Genomic DNA, 26,158 nt, shown 5'->3' on the forward strand with positions numbered 1-26,158 from the left:
TCTGGTAGGAAGACAGATGAACAATGTATCACAAAAAGCCTGGCCATAATATCAAGTCATAATCGATCTCTAAATATCAGAATGATAGTTAATCTGCCCTCCCCATACAATAATACCTGATACCTAGATCCATACCTGTAGTGGTGTCATTATTAGAAGTTAATAGAAAACCCTCAAATACTACGTAGTGTTTGAGATGCTCAATCCAATCATAAACAGCACTCAAGGGCTACAAGAAATACAAGCAGGTATCCCCCTCCTCATGACACAGTAACTAAGTACATACTCCAGCTCCAAGCTATACACCAACCACGACCAAGTAACTAATGCACCACAATACCTTAACGCAACCCACACACAGTTGCTCCATAATGCAGGTTCAACTTCCTACAGTAGTAATGCCCTCCTACCGTCATTGAATATGATAGATCATATCCCTGCAGTAGATTATAGCAGACTAGCCTGCAAGATGTTATATGGCTGGTTTACATTGGCCGTGTCTCCACTTCAGAGATTTCTATCCAGACTATTCAGGTCTAGGTTCCATGAGATGCAGGTAAAAATTGGTGGGAATAGTACCCGCGGCCTGTAAGATATGAAGAGATAGGGGAAATGAGTAAGAATTAGAATTAAGTTGGAATAGAGAGACGTGGTTGAAGGGTTGGATGGATGGCATTGAAAAAACTACCAAGGAAGGGTGTCGGGGTGGGTTAAGGAATAACTTCATCGCGGTGTTTAAAGAAGTTATCGCTTGGGGTTTAGTTTTAGTGCTTTCCGTATGAGGGAAGAAATCAGGTGTAGACAGTAGGACAGAATCGACCTAATTCCACGTGGGTTCCCAAAAAGACCCGAGATTATTGGAATTAGAGAAAAATCAAAAGCATGCGGGAAATTTAAATTGTAGTAGTTTACATGCACGATCTACTAGTCTGGTTCGAAGAAAAGTCACTAGCAGATCAATAACTAGTCATTCCGATCACAATTCATGCGGGTGAGGAAGTAGACAGAAGAAGAAGATACTAAGTATAGCAGTAATAAAAGTAGTTACGCTTCATCCCATCCGAGCACCCCAAACTTGCATATCCACGTGCAGTAGCAGCGCCCATGAATTGAAATAAAATGGACAGAAAATAAAAACCCAAATCGAGATCACTCAGTATTTCGCCCTAAATGCCCCGATCCCAAATCATCCCAATGAGATTTTTGTATGGCCTTTACTATACAGGATCATAACCCACGTAAAGCATGTCAAGATGTCGTGCCTTTTCCTTTATCCCCCTCGTCATTCGCCGTAACTCTTCGTCGATCGCCCAGCTGGTGTTGCTGGTTGTGGTTGTGGTTGTTATGGTGGTGATGGTGATGGTGATGGTGGTGATGGCCGGCGTTTCCGGCGGCCTTCTCCTGGCGAGCCTGGTCGATGGCCGAACGTTGGGCGATACTGTCATCGTGACTCTTCCAGACAATGTTGGTGTCGGCGGGGAAGTTGAGTAGTCGTTTGATTGTCTCCCTGCAGAGCATGTTAATAAACCGGGGATGTCGCTTCCAAGGCAATGTGTCCACGTATGACATACCTGATCTTGATGTTCCGCCCGCCATCGATGCGGGTCCACACATTCAGAACATCCTCCCCGCTCCGCACACTGAGAACCGCACCACAAACCTCATCGCTAGCCTCTGCAAATTGGTCACCGATCATAGCCAAGAGGAGGTCCTCCCAGTAGCGATCCGCAACCCCCTTCTTCAGCCTCACCACCCATTTTCCACCCCGCTTATTGGCTTCGTCCTCCCATACCGGACGAATGCCTTTCTTGAAGATATGGTAATCGGAGACGGTGGGGAGCAGAGAAGGCCTCTTTAGGTGCGAGTAGATCGACCAGAAACTCTCTACTGATGATATGGATGCAAGCGGGGCGGTAGATTTTTCGTAATCGGAGTATTTAGGTGTGGGAGGCCGGTACCAGATAATCCAAGTGGACTTGAGCGGGTGCTCCTTGAGCGTCAAGGCAACACCCTTGGTTTTGCCGGCCTCAGCGGCGGAAGCCTGGTCGACAGGGTTTTCGCGCTTCTCGCCGGGGGTTTTCAGGTCAGAAGGTGCACCGGGGGTTTTGGGGGTTCCAAACGACGCAAAGGCACCGGAGCCCAGGCCGAATGCAGAGGAGGCGTTTGTAGACGGAGAGGACACGCCGCCGGAGAGAGGGGAGAGAGCGTTGAAAGGGTTGGACCGGCCGCCGTGGGAGCTGTCGGGGCCGAAACGCTTGGTGGCGCGGGGAAGTTCAACTCGAGCGCCGTCCGTCCCCGTCATAGACAGAGACAACTTGGAGGTGCTGTAGACAGGAACAAAAGATCAAGAAGGTTAGTTGAGTCGCATCGGCCACGCAAGTATGCGGGCAAAGTCATCGTGCGGAAGTGGGACGTACTTGGATCGGCGAGTCCAGAGGTTTGCGTTATCCATGGAGATAGCTAGTGACGGCCCAGAAAGCGAGCGATCATCAGCCGGGGACACAGGATCCGGCGGTCGGGTTGTTTTGCGAAGGGGAGGAGGAGGAAGAGATTCGAGGTGGTGGACGAAGATATCGAGCAATCAAAGGAGATCGAGTGACACAGGACCCAAGTCTGAAAATTACTAGATAGATTTAGATTGAGGGTACAAGAAGGGACGCGGCGAGCGGAGCAGTCAGGACGGTAGTCGAGGCGAGGCGAGGGATAGAAGGTGACGAATGTTGGAGAGGAGGAATCGTGATCGTGATCGTGAACGTGGCGAGGGAAGTTCTGAGAAGGTCGAGGGGGGAGAAGCAGGAAGTAGATACTTTGGTAGATGTGAAGTGGGAAAGGGAAGGGAAGAAGAAATGCGGAATTGCGGTTTCTGGAAGTGAAGAAAGAACTTGGGAAAGTCGAGCACTTCCAGCTGCCCGCCAGCCAATCACCATCCCGCCCCGCCTGCCCGCCCGCTCCGTCGTTTTTCCTTGCGGCGCCCTTTATTAACCGCTGAATTTTTTCGCATCTCTTTCTCTTCTTCTTTTTCTTCTTTAAACCCAAGACCACCAACTCAAATCATCGCTGGCTGCACACTTTTGATTCTGTCGAATTTTCAACTGCACTGGCGATTCCGATGAGTGTGTCGAGAATATTTTAAATACCCGCTTCTAAAACCATCATCACGAGGGCTCTTCCGGGCTCCATGATGCGGTGATGACCTGTATGACGGGACATGCCTTTGCCAATATCATGTTTTTGGCATTGGCTCCCTGAAAATTGAATTGTAGCAGCTGTGGAATCCTTAGTCCGGCGCATCTGTAGTAATTCGACTGTTGCCGGTGCGTTCTTCCTCTCCTTGTCCTGTCTGGCAGTCTGTTCAAATGAACAACAGCCGACGGCCGCTTCCCGGTCCCCTACGATGCATGATGAAGCTTTCATTCACATACTCTGGTAATCCGAGGTGCTCAACCGCTTCCACACTACTATTACGGTGGTGTAGGCATTTGCTGGTCGAGTGTGAGGTCCACAGGCATGTCTGATTGCCGCGATTTGCTCCTTGTTTTGCGTATTACTGCTCTGCCTCATCAGTTGCTGACGTGGCTGTTTGTAGTAGATTGTCCCATGGTAGACTAGCAATTGTCCTCAGTACGAGTTCCCTACTGCTACACTCACACTCAACGCTATTTTGGTGATTCGCTTCGGATCGACACCTCAGATCGGATGATCTTCTGCAACAACTGCCCCTGTACACAAGAATAACATGGAAAGAGAAAAATGGCATTGTATTGTCGTATCAATAGAATCTATACACAGATCAAGTGTGCCCAGGATGGAAAGGCCTCAACCGTCAAAAATGCTGGACCATAAATGTAGGATGCTCGGAAGTCAAATCTCCGAGGGAAATGAAGCAGCGTGCATGTCGCCCGTCGGTCATAGTTCCGCATAATAGATGATAGTGGTAGGGGTAGGTGAGGGGGAAGAAAGGGTTACGGAAGGAGTTCTGTCATAGGAGCTAGCCCCGGTGATGTTATGATTTGCGAGACTTCCGTAAGATGCACAGCGTCGTCAACGCACGCTTAGGATGGCGCAAATGCTTTCCGAAAACCCCTATTTCATTGCGCTGGGGTTCGAAAGTTCGTATAATCGGCATGTTGGAGAGGGCTGCACGGATGTTACATCCAGCCTTCACTGACCCGGGTGTGGCGCAGAAGGTGGTCCGCTTTCAGACCCGTCTTGCTTGACACGCTTGGGATCTCTCTCGCTCGGAGGTGCAGATGGTGCCCCCTTGCGCTTCTCCTTATCCCGCTGATACTCAGCACGACGTTCTTTGTCCCTCTCGCGACGGAGAGCCTTAGACTCGAATTCATGCCAGTCACCTTCAATATTCTCCAATCTGAGATGCATTAGCGACAGCCAAACAGGGGTTATTAAGCATTTAAACTTACTCGACGGCTTGTTGAGCACTTGGTTCCTCTGAAACAAAGTATGGGTGTGACAGAATCTCCTCGGTACTTGGCCGTTTTGTAGGATCGTAGCGGAATATTTGCGAAACCAAATCCAGAGCAGCGGGTGATAGAACTTCCCGGTAGACCTCTTCGAATATCCTCTTGCGTCGCTCAGTCGGCCGCATCAGCTCGAACCAGGGCATCTCGACAATGTCTGGCCACTCTTGCCGAGTCGGCGTACCAAGGGAATTGTAAAGCTTCTCCAATTGACTGATTTCTCCGCCCTCGCCAGGAAAGACAGCCTTCTTCGTAAACATCTCCACGTATACGCACGCCGCACTCCAGACATCGACCGCCGGTCCATACCTGGTTTCACCCAACAAAAGTTCGGGTGGTCGATACCATATGGTGATGACACGATTGGTGTAATCTAGTTGGCGACTCTTAGAAAAGAAACGGGCCAATCCAAAGTCCGCAAATTTCAGTTGTCCTTTGTTGCTGATGAGGATGTTGGCGGCCTTGATGTCACGATGCATGACTCCACGGTGGTGCAGGTAGTTCAAGCCCTCAAACATCTGTTTAGCCAAGTCTTTCTTGTGAGCTGCCGTCAGCGTGAAGGTTGGATGATTGATCAAGCCAGTCAGATCGTGCGAGAGATATTCAAAGACCATGAAACACTCGTTTCTCTCAACCATTACTTCCAACAGGCTGACAACGTTGTTGTTGCGAAGATGTTGAAGTAGTTTGATCTCCCGCACAGCTGTGACGGGAAAGCCGTCCTTCTCGCCTTCCATTCGGATCTTTTTCAAAGCAACCTTTTTCTGTGTGTAGACATGAATTGCCTTGAAAACCTTTCCATATGTACCGGCACCAATGACAGACTCATTGCCAGGCTTTCGATAATAGACCGAGTCCGACTGGGCAAACTCTTCGGATAGGGTGGGACGTGGCTTGGGACGGGTCATGATCTTTGGCTGCTTTTTTGGTTCAGGAGAACGCTCGCGACGGCGCTCGGGACGGAAGTCTTGTCTTCGATCACCTCTCCTTCTTTCATTGCGATGTTCGAATCGTCGGTCGTCTCTTCTCATATCGCGTGGATCTCGAGCTTCACGAAAGCTGCGGGGTTCCCGGAATTCTCTGCGGTCCATCCTCCCTCGATCTCGGTCCCTGTCGCGCGGCCGATCACGGTCGCGGTCCCTATCTCTGTCACGATCACGACGGTCATAGCGTGTGTCAGGCTTAAACTTCGGTGGCGGCGGGCCACTCGATAACCTATTGCGGGGAGGTGGCTCAGCAGCGCGCGGCGGTGGCTCTCGTGCCAGCATTCTTTGAGCCAAGTCGGGAACCGGCTTGGGAGCTGGAGCCGGGGTAGTCTTTGCCTTGAAAGCGAAACTGATTTTGCCCCCTTTGTTAGGGGTAGCAGATGAATTAGATTGTTGCGTAGCATTAGTTGGAGGTGGGTTGCCTTGAGCATCACCTCCCGCAGTAGCCTTCGAACCGTCATCTTCTGTGTGGGTTTCTTTCCTTGATGGTGCAAACCGGTCACCATTATCGTCAACATGGGATCTTTCTTCGTTGGCCGGGGGCGGTGGTGGGCTGGCTGATGGTTGCCTATAGGGCTCGTGAGGGCTGGAAGGGCCTCGACCCCGGGAATCACCCCTCCAATGTGCTTTGTTAAAATTGCTTCGGCCATGTGGTGGTCCATTATTATGGCCCTGAGGCCCTGAGTTCATAAAGCGACGGTCGCTGCCATGTCCTTGATAGCCGCCACGGTACCCTGAATGTCCACCACGGTAAGATGGCCCCGAATATGACAAACTGTGACCATGTGGACCACTCGTAGTGTAGTTGTTCTGCCGGTACGGAGAGGTAGGGCTATATGTATTGTCCGAAGTTAGTCTGATGCTGCGGAGAAGTGTCCTGAAATGACTCGACTTACACATGCTGACCCCGTCCCCCGCGCCCGCCCGAGTACGGAGAACCAGGCTGTGGCGATCCGTGGTAAGAATTCGTCGGGGTAGCGTTCTGCATCGTCGAGGAGTACTGAGAAGCATCGGCATATGGTCGAGATGTTCGCGGGCGCTGGAATGCATCGCGTGATGTCTCCCCGTTGGCCGAAACACTGGCATTATCTGCATCATGCCCCGGAGCTTCCCGAGACGGGGACAGAGACCTGAACGAGTCACCCGCTGCTGAGCGGGCGGGTCTGGCGGAGTTCATCGTCGGATCACCCAGAGAATTGCGGCGAGAAGCTATAGATAATCTCGAATCACCGGACTGCACAGAGTGACGCGAAGGTGATCGATAGCGGGGCTCGTTCTCGAGTTCGTCTTCCGGCAAAGGGCTATGAAAGCGACGCCGAGGGTATGCGTAAGATTTCCCACCACGTACGGGAGACCTAGAGCGCCTAGGTCGTGGGGATATTGGACGTCTACCCCCGGGTGGGCGCCTATCTCTCCCTCGTCGGGGGGATGGTCTCCGACCAGACCGACCCCGAGTTGCGAATCGTCCTCGCCTGTTGGATGGCAGACCTCGATCCAGGTCGTCACTGTGATTGGAAGGAGGATAGCGATGACTTGGCCGGGTGGGAGGCTGATCGAAGCCACTGGGAGAAGGGCTTCGCGTCCTTTTACGCTTGAAGGGAGGCGGAGCGGATGGTGAGTGGTCGCGCCGATGGTGGCCTCTATCGTTGGTGTTTTCAGCTTCGAGAGAACGACGCGATTCCAAGCCAGGATAATCAGCGGGTAAGGGTGAGCGATCACGGCCTAGTTTCCGACCAGGGTGAAATTCCGAATGTGGATGACCAGGGGAGCCACGGGCGGAAACGGTGCTAGGGGACAAATCACGGTGTTGGCGAGGTTCGTGGTGAGGTGGAGGAGGAAAGGGACGCGGTGGCGGCGACCGTAGAGGAAGCTCGTCGTCGGGTCTGCCCTCTTTGGGTCGGCGACGACGCTCACGGTCGCGAAATTTGTCCCTTCCCCTATCGCGGTACGAGCCTCGAGGCCGGTGCTTCTCCCGGTCTCTGGGGTCTCTAGTGTCGCTGGTGGCTCTCCACTGGTCTCTCAACACCGGACTCCTGCGGGACCCAGCCATGTATTCTCCTTCAGCTGCATCGGATTCCAACAGAAAAAGAAGGAAAAGCAGCAGGGATCAGAATGACCGGCCCACTGACGGATGAGGAGGTTCGCATGTAGATGTCAGCGTTAGGATAATCCGGTGGAGCCTATCCTCTCGTCTAGGCTGGTCGGGGCGTGTGTCGGCCGCGTTCACAGTTCTCTTTCTGTCGGGGGATTGGGTGGTGCGGAAGACCGGTTTTTCCGGGGGGTTTTGAGTTGACGGAGGGAGGATGGGAAAAAGGCGTCGCAAAGGCCGGCAGTTCTGGGCAGAAGCAGATCGTCAATGTCCGGGAACACCTTTCGAACCGGCTGCAGAATGTAAAGTGCAGGGGAAAATGGGTATTCTAGAAGGGAGAAGGGGGGGACAGACGCACCTCGCAGTCTTTCTTTTTGGTTGGTCCCGAGGGGGATTAATTTGCTTCCTGTGGCCGCTTTCGTTGGCCTTGGAGCACTAGATAATACGAAGAACCACCATGAGTTGCAAGGTGGTGATGGAACGGGAGTCTACTTTGATGGCGGGAGATTTTTAGTGAAGAGAGTCAGTCCAGCAGGTGACTCTGGGGCGGCCCAACACCGACGAGCCGCTGATCCAGTGTTCCTCCTTGTCCGATCCCTTCTTCCTCTTTCACTTCCGGGGTTGCCAGTAGTTTGGCTCTTACTACGGATGCTGGCGCAAGGCCGCGGTGCAGAGACGGCAAAACCAGGTGACGGCCGGTATTGCTGTCCGGTAGACCCCTTAGGACGCTTTGGCCTGAGGGTACAGAGAGACATGGAGGCATTCAGTTGTCGAAATCCCCCAGTCAAATATGAGCGTCGCTGAATAGCACATCCTCAGCCCAGTAGTATTCACTCCATGCCCCTGCCTCGATCATGGCCATTGTTTCCATGTCCGGGCCACGGGAGGGCTTCAAGTCTTCTCTTCCATCATTGTCCAGCTGCACCGAACTCTGCCTTTTCTCCTACCCCTTCTTGCATTTCTGCCAATGATGATCTGCCTTGGGTTCATGTTCGGGTTTTCGTCTTTCCTCCAATTTTTGTCGCGTAAAACATCACCATGTCTTCCCCCACCTTTTACAGGCTCATCACCTGCACATAGCGCTTTTGGTCGCTGGCTGGAAGAGGAAGCATATCCTTCCCACAACAGAACACACCTATCTACGGGGAGCAAATAAACCGCAAATTGACAAACATTGACAAAAATGATCAGAGCAAACACCTTGCCCAGGCGAGTTGTAGTAGCAGCACCGACGCAGATGGATGATTCCGCAGTGTTCAGTTGCGGCTCATCAGATTAGTTTCTTGCCATCACTGGGTGTGGTGTAACAAGTTGAGCTATCGTAGGCGCCCAAAAATGCCCAAGCGCCGTTCATTGCTTAACGTATTCAAGGCCCGCATGCTTCCTGACAATGATCAAGGAACAAGGAGCAGAAGGGGTCGATGTTGAAAGACAGCGGTGTAAGTCTTCGAGATACCGAAGACATAGGGTAGTCGAGCCTTGTGAATGGGGAAAATATCAGGTATCATAGAGGACAATGTCATCCGTCTAATTACTCAAGTGTTCGACGGTCGGCGACCTGACTTTGGCACACCACGTCGAAACCATGTTTGAATCCTGGGTAAGAACCGAAGGTAGGCTCTAGCTATATCACAAGCCACGCCACAGATACAGGTAGTTGTACTCACACTCATCCAATTTCTGGAGAGCATACGGTTAATGTTTGCCATGTACGTACCTGCCGTTGATGTTTGGGGTGAAGTCATTGAGCCTCGAAGAACTCCGGGGAAATCCGGCATGTAAGCCTACCCAGCAAACACATGGCCTGCCAACCATACTGGTTGTGAGAGCAGAAAGAGATTATTTTCCAACCATCCTGAAGTAAATCGGCCATCAAAAGCCACTTGCGAAAGCGATGTTTATCAAGGGTACCGTAGAGGATCGAGACGTGGCTGTTCATGACGTGTATGTAGGCGGTGGAGATGCGGGCTTTAGGTGAGGCACTCCCAGTCCAACTCAACCGAACACATCGTAAACGTACGTGGCTAGGACCAACCCTAGCGGGCTGAATAACGTGCAAAGAGGCCCTGAAGTCATCTTTATTGCTCCAGGGGCCTCCAACCAGAGCTTATTCGCAACGATTTATCAGAGGACAGGGGCTGGTCGGTACATGGACTCTTGTTGACTTTGGTGACAGGTCAAGGGTGGCCGTAAGCTTGAAGCAACGGAGGGAATGCCGCCCGCGGTCACGTGGTTCGGCGCCGGATTAGCCTGGTCTCCGGGACTCGATAGTATAGCCACCAAGATTATGGACTATTCCCAAATTTGTTGTTGACTTGCTTTAGAAAGAACGCTTAGAGCTTATGACTTACTACTCTTCGCAGTTGGCTAGCGGGGATATAGCTAATATAATTTGCAGTATGATTGTCTATTGTCTTCTAGTATAGAGCTTTGCTGATTGGAAGTTGAACTAAATCTTTCCTGTTGCACTGCAATAGATCCTACTCTAAATCCTGCCCAGAGGCTATTTCAAATATTGTATTTTCATTACCATTGACTGGGCTACTATTCTCTGGTTTAATTACCCTGCTAAGCGAGAAATACTCTGCTTGTTTACTAGCACTTTGATAGCATGTAACCTATCTTGCCAGTACTTAGTTCTAAAAAAGACTTAGTATACAATCTAGAGGAAGAGACTGGAAAGACTGCTAGCAGACATCAACACTCTAATCTCATGTTCTGGTAGTTTTTGAACCGTTTCTTTTGTAATACATATCTTTTACTAGCAGGGACTATAGAATATACTTGTTTCTTTTCTTCGAATTTCTAATTTCTTTACTGACTCCTAGACTAGTCCCCAACCCCTACTAGTATTGAGCAATTATAAGTTCACAAAGAAAAAAGCCAAGGATCTGGTGCTGCCCAATACCTCCCAGTTTTACTTACAAAACATCCAGAAATATATGCCGATGCAAAGAGATTTCGAGCTCTACTGCCAATGCTCCCCTCCAACCCGCTTACCGAGTATGCTATCCAACAGCTGCTCGGGAGGATTTGCAGATGAGAAGTCCTATACGGTGCTAATCCCATTTGAGTGTGCACGCCATTTTAGCAGATCTTCAGTTCAGACCTATCATCAATCATCTGGTTGATCGATCCGATTCCCTCTTTTCTTGTGATATAAATAGCCCGTATTCCCTCATACTCCTCACGAGCACCCCTTTGTCTTGCACAGACAATTCTCCATATGATTACCACCACCACCCTTACCACTCAAACCGCATCATGATTCTCAGCGGACTTGAAGTCGTCACCCGCCAACTGGTGCGGAATCTCCGCGGTGCCACCCAACAACAACCCTGCGGCATTGATCTCACCCTTCGTCAGATCTCCAAATGGACCTCCGCAGCGACTATTGACTTCGATAATACGAAGCGCCAGGCAGCCAGAACCTCTATCTTGCCGTTTGATAACACAAGTCACGCCATTACACTGCCACCAGGCGCTTATTTGGTCGACTTCAACGAAACCGTTTACATTCCACGGGACTGCATGGGCAGCATTTTCGCGCGGTCATCCCTCTGGCGCTCTGGGGTGGGGATTACGGCGGGTGTTGTCGACGCCGGGTATGAAGGTGCTCTCGGTGCCCTGATGGAGGTCAAGAATCCCCACGGCGTCGTTCTGTATCGAGACGCCAAGCTCGCGCAGATTGTCTTTGAGGAGCTGAGCGAAGAGGTGGAAGGATATAACGGTATCTACCAGGCTTCCACGTGCAGTGTTGGGCGTGATGGAACGGGTCAGACTTCAAACACTCAAGCAGGGGATACTATACTTAAAAGGTGAGGCAGGCATTGGAAACTCGACGACATCGTTAGCTAGACCGGCCACTCAGGTTTGGCATGGAGTTTTCTTCTCCCGTACCAACAATTTTGAACTTGACCAGCGATTACCAAGTGGATTACCTCTACAATGCGTCGCCACTGGCATAGTTGGCCCCATTGCTATTCTCCAGCTTGGTGTGCCACTGATACCAATAGGTTGCTTTTGGAGGAGATCATAACGTATCTGAACTAGGCATATCTAGAGAAGACACGAAAAAGAATATTAGCTCAAATGACTCTAAGAATGAATATGGAGGGAAAGGTATTCTTGCTTCAGTATAAAAGAAGAATTTTTTTATTACCGTAGATTTGAACATGGTGAAGTTTCAGCATATAATTGGACTAGATGAGGTTCACTAATGAAGTCTGTATCTGCAAGAGTATATCGAATCTACAGAGTAGCTAGAGAAGATATGATATGGCACTATGTTAGAGAAATTGCAAAACTAACCAAAAAGAGGAATAGTAGAGATAGTAGCCGAAGTACTGAACTTGATTTAAGTTTGTAGGGTATACAAACAGGAGAACAGCTAGTTAGAATGATATGATGTTGTTGACATCCACTGGAGCCTGGCATCACCTGATCCATCGCCACCTCTGCCCATGTGGTCCCTGCTCACTACCACCATCACACCGTATCTTGACCATAGACACAGACAAGGACTTATTCCTGATCTACCTCTTGAGACATAATGGCAATACTAACGGCTTCTTATCAACCTTTTCTGTTTCTTAGTACTCGGACTCTACAACTAAGGTGCCGATAGTACTCAGTCTTGAAGAGAACTGATCAACGCCGTATTCGATACTGTGAATCTCTCAATGAGTATTCATCCTCATGTAAGTATTCGTGACAAATGCTCTCTGACCCACTGCTAACCTTCTTACTGGCGAAATACACAGCAAGTCTGGACACTGATGAAACTATACTCTTCTTTCACGGGATTTGCAGCTTGTCTAATATCAATGGCCTGACATCGCCCCTCTGTGATCTCCAGAACTCAACAATTGATATCCTAGATATGGCCTTTCCCTATAACAGCAATTTCTGTCGCTTTTTTCGGCACGTCAATGTGGATCAGACAAGCCTCCCCTCCCTTTATTTGAAACTGGTCTGCGAACTGCGTGCCAACAATACACCGTTCTTGTGGTTCTCCCCATCCACAAACCAGCACTCGCAAGTGTTCGTCCGATACCTTGGAAATGAACAACTACTTTGACCGCCATATCCTTTAATCAGCGTCATAAAGCCTACAATTAATGGTTCCTGCATGGTGATGGGGTGCATTACGTGGTTCCCGAACCAAGCATTTTCTTTAATGAGCAGGCGATGCCCCACAGTGTTTGACGATTGTGATAGCTAAATCGCGTTGCTGAATGGTGATAGGTCTGAGATCTATCATCGCCCCTGGTATACGTTTGGAATATGTTAGAGTACTGAACCCATTGTGGACATTCGTCGTCATCAACGGTGCCGTCAGTGCCGTGCAGAAATTGGACGTGGGTCTGAAAGAAGCACACTTTAAGCTTACCAGTGATAAGATCATAAGGTCGTTGGAGGTCCACTCATTCGTGACCTCCAACCTCCGGTTTTGTCAATTGACGAGCTACAGATTCCACCATCTACCTTTAGGCCACACTTCCCTTGTTTCTTCCCGTGCATCCACGGCGTTCTACCGGCGGAGACTAGCCCTCGTTAGGCAACAATCGGCACATCTCCCGTTAATCAACAACAGAGCGAGTGGGGGATCTCTAGCTAACCTAATGAACAGGATAGCGACACCATCTAACTGGAATGCTGCTTTACTGTGAAGAGCATGATACCCGCTTTAGTCTCCAAAGATCAATCTATATGGCTCGGAAAATGCAGGTACCGGGCTAGGCTTTCCCCTCCTTTCTCGGTTGGAGTAACCGTTCCTGGGAATAGTAGCTGACCTTGATTTCATGCGGCCGACGTCTCACGATCTCCTCCAGTAGATATATAAGCAGTTCTCTCACTCTGCTTGTTTGAATTTCAACCCATCAGACTTCTAACCGTCACTCTTTTATCAGTACAGCCATTCTTTTCCTACTTGATATAACACCCAATGAAGTCTGCTACACCTCTCCTCGCCGCAGCCGGCGTGGCTGCAGCCAAGAACTGCAGCGTTGACACCATTGCTCGATTCCTTCCCAAGAATGCAACTGTCTTTTACGCCAATCATTACGAAAAGGGATATAACTTCACCCCTCCCATTGAATACAACTATGGCCTGACCTCCGACCCCATGGGCATCAGCGCCTATGAACTTCCTCTTGCCGGCTGTGTTGCCCAGGCCAACATCTCCCTGCCCAACAACACCCAGCACAGCGTCGGTCTAGTCCTACCCGACGAATGGAACGGTAGATTCATGGCCGTCGGCAACGGCGAATTCGCCGGATCTGTCGGCTGGTCTTCCATCATCAACACCATGTGGTACGGCTTCGCCAGTGTATCAACCGATACCGGCCACGAGGGCAACAACGGAAGCTTCGGATACCACAACGAAGCTGCCCTCACCAACTGGGGCTACCGCGCCCTCCACGACGCCGTAGTCAACGGCAAGAAGGTCACCGAAGGCTACTACGGAAAGGACATCTCATACAGCTACTACCGGGGTTGCTCCGCCGGTGGCAAGCAGGGCTTCAAAGAAGTCGAAATGTTCCCCGACGACTTCGACGGCGTAGTTGCCGGTGCACCAGCCTGGTGGACTTCTCACCAGCAGCTCTGGAACGTCCTCACTGCCATCTGGAACCTCCCCGAAACCGCCGACTACCACGTCAGCGACGCCCAAATGACCGCCGTCCAGGACGAGATCCTAAAGCAGTGCGATCCCCAAGACGGCCTGAAAGACAACATCATGCAGAACCCCTTCGGCTGTGTCTTCGACCCCGTCCCCGTGATGTGCAACGCCACCTCCTCCAACGACACCTGCGTGACCCCCGCCCAACTCAAGACCGTCAACAAGCTCTTCAACCCCTGGTACGAAGCCAACGACACCCTAATCTTCCCCGGCTACACCCTGGGCACTGAAGTCGGCGCTCCCAGCCTGGACGACGACTTCGTCACCTACATCCAATACATGCTCCAAATCGGCGGCGACTGGACCTGGAAGGACTGGAACCCGGACCTCGTGGCCCTCTCCGAAAAGATCAACCCCGGAAACGCCACAGCCGACGACTTCGACATCTCCCCCTTCTACAAGAAGGGAGGCAAGCTCCTCCACTACCACGGCTACTCCGACCCGTCCATCGCCACCGGCTCCTCCGTCTACCTGTACAACCACATCCAAGAAGCCCTCCGTCCCCAGGACATCCCCATCGACGACTTCTACCGCTTCTTCCTGATCCCCGGTATGGAGCACTGCACCGGCACGCCCTCCGACCAGGACGCCCCGTACTACATGAACGGAGACAGCCAGGCCGCTTCTCTCTCCGGAACCGTGTTCGGCGTTCCCGGATTCAATGACCCCAAGCACGATCTCGTCCTGGCTATTATGAACTGGGTCGAGAACGGCACTGCCCCTGATTATCTCATCCCGACTAAGTTTAAGAATGATGATGTCGCTGATGGCGTCGACAAGCAGAGACCGATTTGCCCTCATCCTCAGCTGGCTAAGTATAAGGGCTCTGGTGATGTGGATAAGGCTGAGAACTGGTACTGCGGTACTCTTTACTAGGGAGGATGTCTTGCTTCTTCCTAGGTGTATATTTTAGGGAAGTCTGCTTTGGTACTTGCTTGTATGTACATACCGGCTGGGACCTCGGATTCTGTATCATAACAGTGTAGTAGATGCTTGATACACTTTTGTAATATAAAATGTCAAAAAATGCTATCTGTACTTGTTTTACGTTTTTCACACTCATAGTATCTAAAAAAGGTGCGGACATAGGTCAGAAGGATACATTGCTTTGCCTTCTACCCGAGTTAGCCATACAATTGAATGCCAATAAGGGGGACTTTCGTGGCTTGAAGGTCTAGACAGTAATCATCCCTAACGTGACTGAGAAGTCGAAGACTCTACTCACTCATTACGACAAAGTAGTACCTATTTTCAATGTCACCCAGTACTAAACACTCCTCGAAGATACATGACCATTGAACCAACATCCTTCGTCCTACCTAATTCTAGATCTCCATGTGTATGGCTCAGAGACGCCCAATCACGTCTTACTATACTTTGAACGCAATGACGCCAGTATCACCTCACCCAGTCCTCCAATAGTACCCGCCTTGCTGATAGCCGTCAGAGACAACACAACACCTATGTTGCGACGAGACCAATTGCGAATCTCAATTGTCATCAAAGAGTCAATAGGCAATTCCACCACCTGATCGTAGCTGAGGTCATGGGCAAACTTAGAGTACTCCTGTATACACTTGATCGAGTGCTCAAGTATCGTGTTTGCGATGCCATCGGTGTCGAGGACGTCAGGTTGCCTCTCGATCTTTGCTAGAAAATCCCGCATAGCTGCTGCATTGCTCAAGGACGACTGTGCTGGGCATGTGTTGACGTCCTCGTCGAGATTCCGGTAGATGCCGAATCGCGCATCTTGACCCCAAAGCGGACGGACGGAGAGGTCGGTTAGGGATTTGGTACTGCTCATACCAACGATGATATTGTTTGGCGCTCTGATGGTACCATCAGCTGTACGCAGGGGAGCCCTTGATTGACACTTGAGAATAGCGAGTTCGAATGCGTCCAGAACTTCCTGCTCCTGCAGAAGGCGTACGGATCCAGAGCTCATTCGCTCTCGTAGTTTTGGGTCTTGTGTGGCGATGTATCCCACATCTCCCACGGCGCCGAGGTTGACGACCGAGGCGGGAAGTCCAAGCTGCAGGCGATACTGAGTGAAAGAGGACATGAAAGCATTGGCTGAGGAATAATTGATTTGACCTGGAGTACCCAAGACACCTGAAATGGAACCACAGAGGACAAAGAACCTCAGGTGAGCATCACGACCTTGTAACGCATGATGCAGATTCCAAGTGCCTGCGACCTTGCAGGCCAACACATCTTGCCAGTCCTTATGTGTCATGTTTTGGATGAATTGGTCCTAATCAATTAGACTTCATGTCAAGACATCAAAGGGAGTTATATGCTTACTCGAAGAACCATAGATAGTTGGAGGATTCCACCGATAGGGCGAGGGCATGAGCGAATGGCGGCTTTCACATCCTCCAAGACTGACACGTCGGCTTTGGCTAGTACAACCGTGCATCCCTGGATCTCCAGTTCATGTGCGAAAGCCTGGTCTCGGGCAGATGTACCTGCGGACCGTGAGAGAAATATCAAGTGTCGGGCGCCCTTCTCCACCATCCAGGTCGCAAGTGTCTGTCCAATCCCCCCTAGACCGCCAACTAAAACATAGGCTAAATCAGGCGAGAGGGCTGGATGTCTTCGTGATCGGGCAACATTGAGGCCATTGGTTGTCTGAGGCATTCTTATTATGATTTTACCAACGTGGTGGCCGTTTTGCATGTATCGGAAGGCTTCCTTCACATCGCAAGCCTCGAAGACCTTCGATGGGCGGATTGGGGATATTTTGCCCTCTGCATAGAGATCCATCACTCGAGACGTCAAACTTTTAGGCCAAGGTCAGCAGCATTTCATCAATAAAAAGTAAGAATCTAGTTACCTTGCAACGGCTCCAGGTTTCTGCCCCAGTCTTATGAGATCCACACCAAAAAAGGCCCGGTTACCCCCGAAAGCATCCATTGGCAATTGTCCGTGCTCGAGGATATCTCGTTTACCAATCTCTATCATCTTACCAAATTCTGCAACGCATGACCATGATGCATGCAACAGCTCTCCAGCCAGCGAGTTGAGCACAACGTCAACCCCGCGGCCACCCGTTTCACGTAGTATTCCCGGAAGGAAACTGCTGTCTCTCGAATTAAAGATCCGATGTCGCGGGATATGGAACGTATTGACAAGATGCAAAGCTTTCTCCTCGCTGCCAACCGACGCATATATCTAATCGATGTCAGTACCCCCATTATCCTGATCTTGGTGAAGTGGCATGTGGACTTACTTCGGCACCCAGCATCTGGCACAAGTTGATTGCAGCCAAGCCAACACTTCCACATGCTGCATGGACCAGCACAGACTATAGAGAGTAAGCTCTTCACTGCTTGAATACTAGCACTGATTAGGATCGGTAACCTACCTGACCCTTTTCTAGCCGAGCAATGTCTGTTAAGCAGTAGAGGGCTGTTCCGTATGCCACAGCCAGTGAAGCAGCATCCTCCAAGGAATGCCACCCTGGTAGACGCACACAGCTGGAAACAGGAACACACACGCGCGAGCAGAAAAGCCCAGGCTGAAGCAGCATAACCTTATCGCCAGGCTTCACTTGCTCCACGTCGCTGCCACATTGGCGGACGATGCCACTAGCTTCGACCCCAAATTCATCTTTGCTCGCCATGATTCCCAATTGAATCATAATATCCTAATATTCAGTCAATCGCCTTTCAATCATATACACGCCAAGGAACTCTTACTCTGAAGTTCAAGCCAACATAACTGACATCGACCATGACTTCGTGTGGCCCAGGAAGACCAAGTTCGTGTTCGACCCAACCAAGAGAGTTCATCGAACCGTACGTACTGACGTCTAATTTGATGGGACCTGTCGGATCCGGCTCCCGAAGAAGACAGTCAGAAAGGGACTCCCAATGGAACCTCGGGACGTAAACGGTCCCATTCTGCAAAGCGAACTCGTAGTCTATGTCGTTCGTGTTTTGACCATCAGTTGCTTCGAAAAATTTTTCGCATACGCTCAAAGTAGGCCTGATTGCGGTCTTGTTGAATTGGTCTATCTGCAATGTACCGAAATGGATTGCCTCCTCTTGTCGAACTGTTCGTGATGCACCGAGTACAATTCCGAATTCAGGATCATGGCATCCAAGTTCGACGGACGGGGTAATCCAAAGGATGCGAGGAGAACACTTGATCAATGACTGAAACCAGCCCCAGCTCTGTATGTCTATGTCATTGAAGAAGGGTTTATCGAGATCCAAAAAGGAAATAACGCATTGATTAGGAGGTAATGCTTCTCCAAGTATGCATCGCTCGGTGTGATAGCCTGCCTGCTCAAGTACGGCTTCCACATTGCATATCCAAGGGTGATCGTGTCTCTTAGTCGTGCATAGAAGGTATATCGAATTTGTTTTCTTCACTGTATCCCAGTCTGAGATACGCGAGATAATATTGTAGTGCACTGGGTAGGGAAACCTAGCGTCGTATGAATATGTGTCAACCCCGGTGAACCCTGCCCGCAGAAGTGAATTATGCCATGCTTCAAGGGGCTGACAGTCTCCTAAATGGGCGTTGAATTTGTCACACCCAGCCAACGACAACAGCCTCTTGAATATAGTCAGTCTTATTGTGGTATTGACAGTATCGCTGGCCGACTTACGGATGTATTTTCCATGAGAGGGAAATCTTAATTATAGTTAGCAATTGAAAAATACGTAGCCAATGTTTGTAGGCTAACCTGGACTTGGTATGTGAAGTAGAAGGCTCCCGTTGTTTGTGAGGAGTTTCTTGATGTGCTGTAAGGAATCTTCCAGTCCTGATTTCTCAAGACACATCTTGAAGTGGGTTAGCTCAATGCCGCAAAACCAGAAGTGGGTTCACCCACTCTAGACACTATCACCAAGTCAAAAGCGCCTTCCTGAAATCCTTGCAGTAGTGGATCTCGGGTGATGTCCAGCTGTTGAAAATTAAGATGCATATTACCGTCTAAATGGCTTTTAAACTGATCATCGATCATACTCGTTCTAGTGACTGTATAGCTTGAGTATAGTCTTCCGCCTGTTGACTTGAGCTGTGCGAGGACTGAGGAGGTGAAAGAAGGCTCACGGGCTTCTATCTCGAGAACTCGTAGCGTCGGATTGGAATGTGAGACCAGAGAAAGCCAAGCGGACAGGTCGCTTGTGGGCGACATCTTGGAGCCCTCTGCCAGACTGCGCAAACTTGATACTGATTCAGTGTCACAGAAGCCTCGGATGACATCCCAGGTCGAGTTTAAAATGCCCTTCAACAGGTCTGAAACATGCTTCAATCCCTCAGATTCGAGAGTCTCGTTTAAAGCTTCAACCTCCTTCAATAGATCGCCATCTTCTAGTGTTGCCCACGTTATTGCCTCTTCGACAGTGGTCAGTTTGCCGGTTAGTATATTCTCGACCTGAGCTTGGATCCAGCCTTGATAGTCCTTTGACTTCTCCGAGAAGGTAACTGTATGTTGGAGAAGTCGATGTACTTGAATCATATTGATTGTTGAAGCTGCAATGATTGTGCGCACCTGTGAATCAGTTAAGCCTTTGAGACCAGAAAGCTGGTCCTGGGCTGTGATCAGATCCATGTCCGGGCGCCATTCGCCATACGTTGCCAAAGGAATGTTCTTGGACTCAGCTTTTATGCTGCTCTCCAATGGAACGAGTAGAACCCCTTTTATCGAGAGTATTCTTGTATTACCTTGGCCTGTGTTATCTATTAAGGTGACTTTAGTCTTGGGCTGGCTCACAGCGAGACTCTCCATAGACGCTGTCACCTTCACCAACGGTCGGTTCCGACCGATCTGAATAGTATCCACAAACACAGGAACGTGAGGCCTTGAGTCCTGCATTGATTTCCCTTTTGAAGCTGCGACACTGAGGAGTTGTAAGCCTTTGTCAATCGTAGTAGGGTGCACAGCATGGGTGTCTTCAGTCCGGAGGACTGCTGTTGCTCTGTAGCGTAAGGGATCTGCTCGAATGCTCTCTAAACCTCTAAAGGCGGGTCCATACTCCAAACCAAGTTTTCGCAACTCTTGGTATAAAAAGTCTGAAGTCACGGGCCGTGCGCATTCATGAGTTGAGTCCAAATGCAGATCAAGCTGTGCTGTGCCAGCTGCGGCCTGACATACAGCATGTTTGACCCACTCAATCCCGTTGTAGGACATAATGCTGAATTCGTAGGATGCAGAGGCTACTCGATCACTAATTTTGACAGGCTTTGCGCTTGTTACAATTTCCATCTTTTCCCATTGGTGAAGTAAAAGAGGAGCCTGAATGCATAGGTTCCGGATAGTGCAATCTTGCATGCCAGATATCTGACGGACTGCTTCGTTGATCATTCCAATGTACCCTGCGCATGGAAATTGGGTTTCGCCCATGACACAATGGTCACCAAGCCATGGCACATTGACTAGGCTTAGTAGATTTCTCCAGGATGGTTCAATATCGCTGGATTCTAGCGTCCGGGAACCTAGAAGTTCATGGCGTGGATGCTGCCGGAATCTCCAATTTCTACTGAGTCGACTTTCCTTCCAATTCAAACTCTGTCGGTCCCATGGATATGGCGACAGGCAGCTAACAAAATGGCCTTTGCCATTGATTGCTTCCAGATCAATAACAAATCCAGTTGAGAATAGCTCTCCAGCCACTTGCAATAAGCAGCGTGCTTGGTCTTGATCAATCAAAAGGGTGGGAATGTATTTGTTCGCTTGCGATGTATGCAGAGCAATTATCTGGCGCAGAGGTGCTGAGAGCGAACTGTGGGGTCCGACTTCGATGAAAGTCTTCGATATGTCTTTCTTAGCAGCAAGGAGAGACTCGACAGCTCTGGCGAAAAGGACTGGAGACTCAAGGTTGGCTGCCCAATAGCCAGCGCTAAGCTGAGTGGGATCGTTGACTACCGAGCCCGTAAGTGTCGAATACAACGGTATCATGTTATCATTGCAAACGATATAAGGCTCAATCAAGTCTCTAAAGACAGTCGCCGCTTGCTTCATGTCGGCTAATGTCCAGGTCAGTTAGATGTTTCGCTCAGAGAGTGCAAAAAGGAAGCTAACGGGAATGGTAAGCCACGCGTATAGGCAGCAATTTGCTGAAAGTGTCTGAATTATCAGCCTTGATCTGATCCACAACAGCTGCTAGACTCTCTCGGTTGCCAGAGATATTGACCGTCTCAGGACCATTCTCACATGCCACCACGAGTCCATCTTTGAGATACTTCTTAACAGCATTTATTCCTAGGCCAACAACAGCCATTCCTCCTGATAGTGGGCAAGACATAGCGCAAAGGCCTCGGTAGTAGGCTACTATTATGGCCGTTCGAAGGGGAATCGCTTTCGCCGCATAAGCAGCTGCAACCTCACCACTGGAATGGCCAATTACTGCCGTAGGGTATATGCCCCAACTTTCGAGAAGATTCACCAATGCAATCTGCACAGCAGCGGATAAAGTCTGTGAAAATACAGGCTCCTCCATCTTCTGTGGGTCTTCCAGCGTTTGGAGTTCATCTGCAACTGTTAGTACTAACGGAGACCCGATGTAGCATGTCGAATAGCAATGACAAAAGAGCGTGCTTCTTACCAACGATGCTCCATTTGGGAGGCTCAGGCAATTCTTGCAATATTTGGTCCATAGCGAGGCAGTCGAGCTTGAAACCCGGGAACGAAGCCATTAATTCTCTCCCCATGCCGCACCATTGCGAACCCTGACCGGAGAATGCAAATACTATGTCGTTCGTGCGGGAAGTAGATGCATTTTGAGTCAAACGAGGTTCATCAGTAGTATCATTACCACTAGCCACCATATACGTACGGTATGGAAGGTGCTCACGACACGCTCCGAGGGTGTGGGCAACATCAGAGATCAGGGAAGGCTTCTCAAGTATGTATGATCTCACTGCTTCGCAGCGAGCCTGGAGTGCTCTTTCGCTTGCAGCAGAGACCACAAGCAGGTGGCTTCTATGAGGATGTCCTGGGACAGACTCTGTAGCCTCATCCCTCGGGGTAGGCCATGAGTCCAGAATAACCTATGGGATGAAGTGAGCTATGCGGCCTTCTGAACTGGTCATTTGGCGGACTCACATGTGCGTTGGCGCCACCGATGCCGAAACCGTTAACGCTGACTCGTTCCTTCCGATCAGAAGGCCATGGAATTGGCTGGGTAGGAACTGCCAAGCGTCCTTTCTGAAAGGGTACTTATGACATACAGTCAGCCTAGGTATGGGTAAATCAGTCGATAGAGTATATTCTCACTCTTGGGATTAGGTTGGGCAAAGTGCATGTTTGGTGGAATGATGCGACGCTCCAGGGACAGTATAGCTTTTATCACTCCTGTGAGACCTGAGGCACCTTCCCCGTGACCAAAATTGGTTTTCACCTAAATACATCTGAATTAGCATCGACGACAGATGTTGTAGCGCATTGAGCATAGTACCGATCCAATGTACATTCCTCGTGAACCAAAGACTCGGGCAATCGCTGTTGTCTCGACAATATCTCCAATTTTGGTGCCAGTACCGTGACATTCGAAAAAGCCCGTTTCTGAAGGGTCTATAATTTGCGCTTTTTGGTAAGCTTTTCGTATCAATCGCTCTTGGCTTTCGATGTCTGGGGCAAAAATCTTGGCCGACTGCCCATCATAGTTTGCCGACGTTGCCCTAATGACTGCACGTATGTTATCCCCATCTGCGATTGCTTGGCTCAGGGGCTTGATGTAGATTGCATTAACGGCCTCTCCTCTCCCATAGCCATTAGCTCTAGCGTCAAATGCCTTGCAATACCCATCCGGAGATAGAACAGTGTTGTCCGACATGTTAATTGTCATAGATGGCGTTAGAATCATATTGGTTCCGGCTACTATGGCGGAGGAACAACTACCATCGTTTAGGGCCTGACAGGCCTCATGAAGAGCTGTCAAAGACGATGAGCATGCAGTCATAATAGTCGCACTACTCCAAATTAGAGCCGCGAAATAAGATGGCATAGCCCTTCGTCGCGAATGATAAAGACCTACCTTGGGCCTTTCAGATTGAATTGATAGGAGACGCGGTTGGACAGCGTGTACGCCCCATTAGCAAAGGCATGCACGCGAGGTATTGACAGCGTCTCTTTTGCTGCGAGCTCATGCCAGTCTTCGCCAAAAACACCAACGTAGCAGCCAATATCTTTGCCATTCCAGCCTGTCTGGCCAGCATTTTCCATACACTCCCAAATGACCTCCATCAACAAAGTCTGTTGCGGGTCCAATTCGTCCATTTCAAAGCCAGGAATCGCCGGGAAGAAGCTCAAGTCAGCGTTCCCGATGTAGTCATCTTCAAGGAAGTATCCTCTTCGCGTCCTCACTGCCCCGGGTTTATCCGCGCTATAGAACCCGTCCACATTATATCGGCTCTTGGGGACCTCTGACGAACAATCCCTTTTCTCGATGAGTGCGTCCCAGAACTGCTCTGCCGTTCGAACGCCGCCGGGGAGGCGCATCCCCATTCCCACAACCGCGATTGATTGGCCGGAAAGGGCCGCAAAGCCATTCGTACTAGGCTTATCATTGTTACCGTTGTTCGGGCTATCGTTCACACCGTTATTGGTCTGGAAGATTGCTAACTCGTGAGTGATCTGCGTGGTACAAGACTGTAGGTGGATATGATGGTAGTCTACTCACCTCCATAGTCGTCTAATGGAGCCTAGTGAGACACAAAAAGTCGTATCTCTGATCACAGAACGCCAGAAAGTCAATCCGTGTTAGAGGTGCAGAATATCGGGCGCTGGAATGTGGTGCTGCTCCGGCTGTGTATATCGTCAGCCTGTCGCCAGATCAATTCCTAAACTGAGTTCACTCCTTCCATCCAGGCGTTTGGGAACAAGGCCGACATACGTAGTCCCCTGCATGAAGTCGCCGGCACTCGAGTATTGAGTGGACTCAATGCTGGAGGCCTACCAAGTTCGGGCTCTGCTATTTTGCAAAATAGCTCGGGATCCATACCCTGTCCATAGAAGCACCAGCAGACTAGGCCCAGACTAGACAAAACAGGAATACGAACTAATCGAGATCCACTTCATAGCTGATTTCTCATTAGACACGCTCAAAGAATTCGTAGTGCCTAGACCTAACAAGCCATGATCCGCATGCAGATATGTAAGGGGCTTTTCCATGGAATCCATCCCTGGTATTTTCTCAAGCGAAGAAGTATAAAGCCGTAGTCAATGGCCACCACGTCAAACCTTGCAGAGTACATTAAATCCTGCATGCGAAAGGCCCTATTGACTATCAGCCAATTACACTCATCCAACTCACTGTTTCGCCCACGATGCTCTTCCGCAACATTGCCTTCTACCTCACTGCTGGGGCCTGTCTCGCAGTATCCCCTGTGCTGGGCGCCAAAGACATCAATCAAGCTGTCTCGGATATGAACGACCTTACCACATCCATCAAAAATGCCCGACAGTCCCTAGATAACTACCAGGGAGGTATGCTTCCCAGCCTCAAGGTTAGAAGCTCTGTGCAGACAGCCAAGGGTGCCTCCCAGAAAGCTCGCCAGAACCTAGCCCACCAAGACGAGCCCTTCAATAATGACGAGGCCGAGCAATATTACCAGGCCTACCAGGAAATGTGCCCGGAACTCCTGGACGCAGTGAAGTCATCACAAAACAAGGTATGGTGTCCTTTGCGCCCCGACGACGCTGATTCGATACGCTAATATCCTTCATGTACAGGCGCCTCTATTCAAGAAGGCTGGGGTGGCATCATCTGCAAAGACGACTCTTGATACACTTCGGGATGAGCAGTCCAAATTTGGAGAGGAAGCGCAAAAGCACGTCCCTGCGGACGTCTATGCTAAGGCAACTCCTTGTTTGGATCAGATCAAGCAGGCTTTTGATGACAATGACAAAGCTCTGTCTTGAGGAAGGGTATAGTCAGTTCTGAGTATATTGACTTTTACATACTCAAGGCGAGGGTCTTGTGTCAGGGATGGGTGTATTGGAGGCAATACTTCCAGTCCATTCGGTAGCTCCATGTATTTCACCGAAAGTAGTGGATTCTCTTGACATCTGAGATTTGATTGTACGTTCCAAACTTCAATGAAGCGTAAGATAAGAAGAAGTCATGTCAAATGTACCTTCCTGCACAAGTACTAGTCTTGAGATCTGCTAATCACGAAACACAGCGCTTACCTCACCCGTAATTGTAGTTGGTTGATTGTTTGTTAGTTACAGTGATGTATCGTCTCGCTGCTTACATTAGCTTACATTACATATTACTTGCTCAACAGCAAATAGGAAATGAAAACCCAACAACCATTTGAAGTTTCTGGGCGTAAAGCAAGCTTTCCCGGGGGCCACACCCCCGTCGATCCGAACCTTAAAGCGTACAACGCCCATTCCGAAGACTACAAAGTTTGGTCTGGCATCCCCTTTCCTTTGCCCTTCAGCCCTTGCATACCATGTGACTTGGCGTCTATTCCAGAGGGGGTCGGATAACCCCATAGGGTCAGGCGATGTTTGTTTACAAGTATCTAACCGCAGCCAGACACTCAGTTGCATTCATTCTTTCAGGCTTATTCATAGAATGCTATATACAGAAGGGAAGTATCTACATTAGCTCCAATGCCAGGCAATGTGAGACATCGACTCAATCTGGCATGATCTGCCACCGAAGATCTGTTCTCGAGGTCTTTAAAGGTAGCTATCAAGATGCGTGTCTCTCTGACAAGATAGTGGTCAGATAATTTTATTATGCTGACCAGACAGATTAATGTGCAAGTCAGATCAGCGGTCGTTGATTAATACTTAAATTGCCACTACGGAGTATGAAAGGTTGGATATTATCATTTAAATTAACACTAAAGTATCTTGCTTTGCTTTTACTACATCATTTTTATGACCATAACTCCCATGTAAATCACCGACACAAAGAAATTATTATCAAGGGAAAAAAAAAAAAAAAAAAAA

At 49.7% G+C, this 26,158-nt stretch overlaps 6 protein-coding genes across 6 annotated transcripts; 3 read left to right on the forward strand and 3 right to left on the reverse strand.

Annotated features, from left to right (window-relative positions):
• Positions 1–1,248: 1,248 nt before the first annotated feature.
• AtWU_10976 (eukaryotic translation initiation factor 4E) lies at positions 1,249–2,452 on the reverse strand (the record flags this gene model as incomplete). Its single annotated transcript, XM_035506078.1, has 3 exons — positions 1,249–1,507; positions 1,572–2,324; positions 2,418–2,452. 3 exons carry the CDS (start codon positions 2,450–2,452, stop codon positions 1,249–1,251), a joined length of 1,047 nt encoding a protein of 348 aa, XP_035361971.1.
• A 1,709-nt stretch (positions 2,453–4,161) lies between these two features.
• Positions 4,162–7,514, reverse strand: AtWU_10977 (putative protein kinase; the record flags this gene model as incomplete). Its single annotated transcript, XM_035506079.1, has 5 exons — positions 4,162–4,369; positions 4,422–6,296; positions 6,361–6,765; positions 6,813–7,104; positions 7,199–7,514. The coding sequence occupies 5 exons, from the start codon at positions 7,512–7,514 to the stop codon at positions 4,162–4,164; spliced, it is 3,096 nt and encodes a 1,031-aa protein (XP_035361972.1).
• A 3,303-nt stretch (positions 7,515–10,817) lies between these two features.
• Positions 10,818–11,521, forward strand: AtWU_10978 (putative dUTPase; the record flags this gene model as incomplete). The annotated part of the gene is made up of 2 exons (XM_035506080.1): positions 10,818–11,371; positions 11,425–11,521. 2 exons carry the CDS (start codon positions 10,818–10,820, stop codon positions 11,519–11,521), a joined length of 651 nt encoding a protein of 216 aa, XP_035361973.1.
• Positions 11,522–13,500: 1,979 nt separating this feature from the next.
• AtWU_10979 (tannase and feruloyl esterase) lies at positions 13,501–15,111 on the forward strand (the record flags this gene model as incomplete). Its single annotated transcript, XM_035506081.1, has 1 exon — positions 13,501–15,111. The coding sequence occupies one exon, from the start codon at positions 13,501–13,503 to the stop codon at positions 15,109–15,111; it is 1,611 nt and encodes a 536-aa protein (XP_035361974.1).
• A 484-nt stretch (positions 15,112–15,595) lies between these two features.
• Positions 15,596–23,876, reverse strand: AtWU_10980 (type I polyketide synthase; the record flags this gene model as incomplete). Its single annotated transcript, XM_035506082.1, has 16 exons — positions 15,596–16,489; positions 16,540–17,017; positions 17,072–17,409; positions 17,468–17,542; positions 17,603–17,884; positions 17,937–18,800; positions 18,854–18,879; positions 18,932–19,028; positions 19,079–21,216; positions 21,272–21,721; positions 21,795–22,239; positions 22,295–22,407; positions 22,466–22,589; positions 22,647–23,160; positions 23,226–23,797; positions 23,871–23,876. The coding sequence occupies 16 exons, from the start codon at positions 23,874–23,876 to the stop codon at positions 15,596–15,598; spliced, it is 7,416 nt and encodes a 2,471-aa protein (XP_035361975.1).
• Positions 23,877–24,516: 640 nt separating this feature from the next.
• On the forward strand, positions 24,517–25,111 carry AtWU_10981 (mannoprotein; the record flags this gene model as incomplete). The annotated part of the gene is made up of 2 exons (XM_035506083.1): positions 24,517–24,861; positions 24,923–25,111. The coding sequence occupies 2 exons, from the start codon at positions 24,517–24,519 to the stop codon at positions 25,109–25,111; spliced, it is 534 nt and encodes a 177-aa protein (XP_035361976.1).
• Positions 25,112–26,158: the final 1,047 nt, after the last annotated feature.

This window comes from Aspergillus tubingensis, assembly GCF_013340325.1.
Source record: "Aspergillus tubingensis WU-2223L DNA, scaffold_15, whole genome shotgun sequence".
NCBI lineage: Eukaryota > Fungi > Ascomycota > Eurotiomycetes > Eurotiales > Aspergillaceae > Aspergillus > Aspergillus tubingensis.